General features: G+C 44.4%; 1 protein-coding gene across 1 annotated transcript; it reads right to left on the bottom strand.

Moving 5' to 3' along the window:
• Positions 1–338: 338 nt before the first annotated feature.
• OOEP (oocyte expressed protein) lies at positions 339–1300 on the bottom strand. Its single transcript, XM_032651666.1, has 3 exons — positions 1138–1300; positions 779–958; positions 339–443 (listed from the first exon to the last, which is right to left on the bottom strand). The coding sequence occupies exons 1-3, from the start codon at positions 1298–1300 to the stop codon at positions 364–366; spliced, it is 423 nt and encodes a 140-aa protein (XP_032507557.1). The 3' UTR covers positions 339–363.
• Positions 1301–5375: the final 4075 nt, after the last annotated feature.

Genomic DNA, 5375 nt, shown 5'->3' with positions numbered 1-5375 from the left:
GTGCATGAGGGCCTGACTCTGACCATAAAATCATAAAAGGGTTAGTAGTTTCAAAATGATATAAACTAAGGAAAAAACAAAAATAAACCCTCCACCTATCAGCCTCTCACATCAAGATATGAATGAAGAGTCAATCTTTTATAAATTTGCTTAATTTTGAGTGAGCCAAGATCTTTATGCCATTGGAAAAAAGGAAATTCATTTATTTACTAGAATGGCACTACAAACTCACGTTTGCAGCAAAAGAATCAAACCACTGTCCATCAAGATACAGGAGAAAAATAAATGCACAGATTTAAGGATATTTGCTTCTCTTGAACTTTAGTAGCGGAAGGAGGACTGTTCTCATGCCCTGGAGAGCACTTATGCAAGAGGACTCTGGGGGACCTGGGGACCTGGTGCCTGGGCCTTCAAGAACTCCTCGAGTTGTTCCATCTTCTCAGCTGGAGAAGGAAAAATGCTTACTGTTTCAAACTACTCCTTCACGGGGGTGGATGTGTGCTGGCAGTATCATTTTTCGGGGTGGAAGCTCTGAACCTAGGACCTGGAAACAGCGGCTCGACCAAGCGGAGGCTGGCACAGGCAGTGAGGGGCCTGAATGCATCCCATCTCAGCCTACCTTCCCAGGGTCCTGCTTGGACTCCACTCACAGGGGATGCCCAGGGACCACGTGTAGCATACTGGGAGTTTTGGGAAGACGGAGGCTGCGAGGAGACCAGGTATGGCCAGGTGGCTCCCCCGTGGCTCCCTCCCCACGCACGTTTTCCACGCCCCTCACCTCGGGCGCGCTGCTCCCGGTGACCCGACGCCAGGCTCAGGAGCACGCTCTTCACCCGGCGCTGGACAGCTGGCCGCCCGAAGACGGTGATTTCCACCAACTTCCCGGCGTGAACTGCGTCCACCGTCAGCAGGGCCTGGCTCATCCACTCCATTTCCGGAATCACGGCTCGGTCCGGGCCTGAACGCGAAAGGAGAGACTGAGCAGGGCACGGCGAAGGGCAGGAGGAGCTGGCCCGAAGGGGATGGGACGGGCAGGGCCCGCATCACACGCGGCCCGCGCGTCCGGAAAGGGCTGCGGAGCGCGGCTCGGCGGCCTCTCCCGACTGGGGGTCCACCACCACGCCCCGGGTCGCGCACCGAAGATCGAGTCGGCCAGCCACGCCTCCAAAGAAAACACCAGCGGGTTCCTCAGCTCCTGCACAGGGAACCACCACGGCCGGGAGCGAATCCGTGGCGGCGTAAGTGGGAACCCCAGCAGCCCGTCCCCCCGGGCCTCAGCGGCGCCCGCGTCGTCGACCATGCTCGCACCGGCAGCCAGCGGGTAAGGGGCAAGCAGCTCTCGCGGGATTTGTGGAGGCGCGAAGTTGGGCCCTTTACGGCTTGCGGCCGGTTCCGCCCCCTCCGGTGCGCCTGCGCCCTGCTCCCGAGCGGCCCTGTGGGCGCGGGCTCTGGGGTCTCTTCGTACCGCGAGCCGTGGCGTCGCCCCACTTTCTCCTCCGCCTGGAACCCCGGCGGCTCTCGGAGACGCCGCCCGGTCAGGTAACGCCCGGCCCCGAGGCGCCGGGGTTGATGGACGGTGTGGTTGGCTGGAGCGGGGTCCCGTCCAGGCCCGGTCCGGGTTCAAAGGTTCCGCCCGAGGCGGGTGAGGCCTCGGGCGGGCTCGTGGAATGTGCATCTTCTCTTTCATCTCCTGCCTCTGGTTCGTTACCGCTTCAGAATCATTCGAACAAGTGCGTCGTGTTTAAAATACAGACATCAGACGTGGGCATTCTAGAAACGTAGCAAGTGGAGACAAATCTCATTTATTTCCAAAATTCAGAGACGACGAGTGTTGATGCACATTTCTTCCCAATGTTCTTAATTTTAGTTAAAAGTTTAAATTGTGAAAGATTTCACACATTTAAAAAAGTTGTATAACAAACACTCATGTACCCCCCTACCCCCCATTTAACAAGATGTTAGTATTTCCCACATTTGCCCCGCTCTCTCACCTTTAAAACAGATGTCGGTGAAGACCTTTCCTTCCCTCGCCGCAGGAAATCATGTCCTGAAATCGGTGTGTCACCCGTGCGTGTTCTTATACTTCTCCTAGTGCATTTCTACAAGTTTGGTAGTTGTTTTAGAATAGACAGCGTCTGCTGTACAAACGACTTTGTTCTTACAATTAGTTACGAAGTGTTTGTTTTTTAAATCTTTTTCACGGAAAGTGTGGATTATTTACATAAGGGGGGTGCTACTAATGTACTGAATTCCCTCATCTGCATCATCTAGGCCTCAGCAGTTGTCTGAGAGGAGATATTGAATCTAGCTTGTGGATATTTTTATTCAATTTAATTTAAAAAGTCAACATAATAATACATGCATGTTGTAAAAAAAAAGTCTTGAGGATATAAGGTAGTGTATGAAAGTTCTCTCATATATTCTCCCTTAATCTCTTACTAATTCTTTTTCAATGGTGTATACTGTGAATATCTTTTTAGTTTAAATTGTCTTTTCGCCTTCTTTAAGGTTTCTTTTGATGAATACAATTCTTAATTTTAGTATAGTCAGATTTATCAGTCTTTAGGGTAAGTACATTCTGTGTCTTGCTTAAGAAATTCTTTCCCGCCCTGAGGTCTAAAGACATTCACTATACTTTTGAAGTTTCCATCATAACGTTTGAATTCTTGAACCACCTGGGATGAATTTTTTAAATCGGGCATAATGTAGGGATATGATTTCATCCTTTTATAAACTGATAATTTTTTCCTTGAGCCATTCTCTTCAGGATGCATCCAACTTGAAGCCTCTTCAAATTACATCCTTGAAAAATTTCAGACTCCTGCATGTAGCATGAGTTGGCCACAAGGCTGGTTTGTGGTAGTTCATCATTAGATCAAGACATATGTGAGAAAGGCAAGGTCAAGAAAAGTTCCTTTGGCATTCTCATCTGGATGGCAAAGTTTATTTCCGATTCAGTTTTGTTTTGGAAGTGTAGTCATTTGGGGTCTTATGCAGAGACCCCCATGTTAAGTTTCCTACACTTGGCAAGCCTTGAGTTGTATTAGCTGACCCATGCCAGCTTCAAAACAGAATTGTAAGGTTTTTAGGCTTTAGCGGAATCTGCCAAGATGAATCAGTTTTGTCACTCTGTACCTCCAAGGCTTCCTGCTTTGACTCTGATTGGTGGAACTGAGGCATGATGTGAATACTGGCTCCAGCATTTTCTAGTACCTTTCGTTTAGTTTCACCAGTTGTTAACGTTTTGCTTCGTTTATTTTCTCTACCTACACGTCCTTTTTCATGAACTGTTTGTAAGTTGCAGGCATCATGACACTTTATCTCAAGTGTGTGACCAAATGCAAGTTATTTCTGCACCCCATAAAAAGTTTTTAAAATACTAGCAAGAAGACTTCCAGGGGATCGCTTGCTTTCATTTTATCTGCTTAGCCCTCGAAGAACCAGTCTGAGGGTATTTGGGTTCAGTCAACAGTATATGAGTGAACTGGTTTTGTAATTTCTCATTGAGAATCTTTGTTCTTCATCACTTCACTTCTTGTAATCTTCAGTTCCTAAGATGACATCTCTATACAATGAAAAATGTTACAAAGCATAATGAACCCAGTTGTTTTGTACCAAAGAATAACATCAAAGAGTACGTCACAGATAGTTAGAGAAAAGTGGTCAAAATGAGGAAAATAAACTAGTAAGGAGATATTAAATCGGTGTCAGACGAGGAGCAATTATGCAGAAAAAGAATACAATAAAAGCTGTATTCTGAACAATAGAGGACAATCTTGTAATGTTTAGGAGCATTTACAAACAGTAACAGTATACCAGTTCCCCTGGGTGGATGGATGGATGGGTAAACTAATAAATAAGGAGATATAATACCACACTACTAAATAATATTCAAGTAAAGCAAGAAATGAAAATCATCACTGACAGGCTATTTGGAATATAACAGTAATTTACAAAGTACCTTTTTAAAACATTATGGACAGTGTACATTCTGAAGAATCTAGTTTTCAGTCCCCTCTCATCCATCCTGTCTGCTCCTCCCTGATATAGTTAACTATTATTAGTTTTTTTGAGTTATCCTTCCATTAAAAAAATGTATAGATAAGGATCTGGGAGTTTTTGCTTTTTTTTTTTTGTAATATTACAGGTATTTTATTGTGCTCTTTTCGCACCAGCTTTTTTATTTTGAAAAACTCTAAACCAATGGAAAAATTGTAAGAACATTAAATTTACACTTAGTACCTCTCGTTTAGTTTCACCAGTTGTTAATGTTTTGCTTCATTTATTTTCTCTACCTACACGTCCTTTTTCATGAACTGTTTGTAAGTTGCAGGCATCATGACACTTTATCTCAAGTACTTCAGCATTATCTCCTAAAAACAAGGACATTCTCCTCTATAACCATACGAAATTATTCACTCAGGAAATTTAATGTTGGTCTAATACGGTTGTCTAATATATGATCCAATTTCATTTTCCCCAATTTTTCCAATAATGTATAGCTAATATAGAGTCATTCTCTGTTGCTGTTATTATTGTTTAATGACATTGACATTTTTGAAATATTTTAAATTTTTTTATTGTGGAAAATTTCAAACATACAAAGGTAGAGAAGATAGTATAAATGAATGACCAATATTCTCATCCTATATACAACTTCAAAAAGTATCAACTCATGGATTATCTTGTGTGGAAATAAACAAAGATCACCCAAGTGGGGACAAGCGAAGGCTCTTTATTCAGAGCTTGCTATAGTAAAAGGGAGTCAGCCATCATCACTTGTGTTTGGCGGAGTGTCAGAAGCAGGCAGAGGAGCGGGAAAACTTTCTATAAAGTGGAAAAAAGGTGTGCCTGAAGGGGTAGGTGTCAGCCTGGGGAAACTGTAGGTGGCCTTACTAGAAGCGGGGCATCGTATGTGATTGGTTAGGGGGCGCGTATCTTGCTTTCCCAGTTGGTCCTCAGTTGACATCAAGGGCAAAAATTAGCGAAGCTGTCAGTTATTAATCAAGTCCTGGACATCTTGTGTTGCTGCCATAGGGGTTGTTTGGCTTCCTGGACTGCATGCTGAAGATGGTGGCTCAGAGTTCTATTTTTATGTTTAGTCTGGCCATTGTCTGTATATTCAGTTTCTTGGCCCCTGTTTTTGACAGTTCTCTCATTTGCTGGAGGTTGACGAATTCAGGGAAGGCCAAAGATCCAGGTCTTCACTGCTTGGAGATGGCTCAGCTGTCTGCATGGTCAACTGCATTGCAAGATCTTCTTGCCCTTTTTGTTGTATCATCATGGAGATAACTGATGAGAGAACGAATGTAGAAGCATTTAAGACTCTGGATAGAATGTGTCAAAAGAAAATTCAGAGAGCTTTACTTGAGATG

The sequence above is a fragment of the Phocoena sinus genome, chromosome 12 (assembly GCF_008692025.1).
Source record: "Phocoena sinus isolate mPhoSin1 chromosome 12, mPhoSin1.pri, whole genome shotgun sequence".
Lineage (NCBI taxonomy): Eukaryota > Metazoa > Chordata > Mammalia > Artiodactyla > Phocoenidae > Phocoena > Phocoena sinus.
Note: the sequence above shows the minus strand (reverse complement) of the source record. Positions and strands in the feature narration are given on the sequence as shown.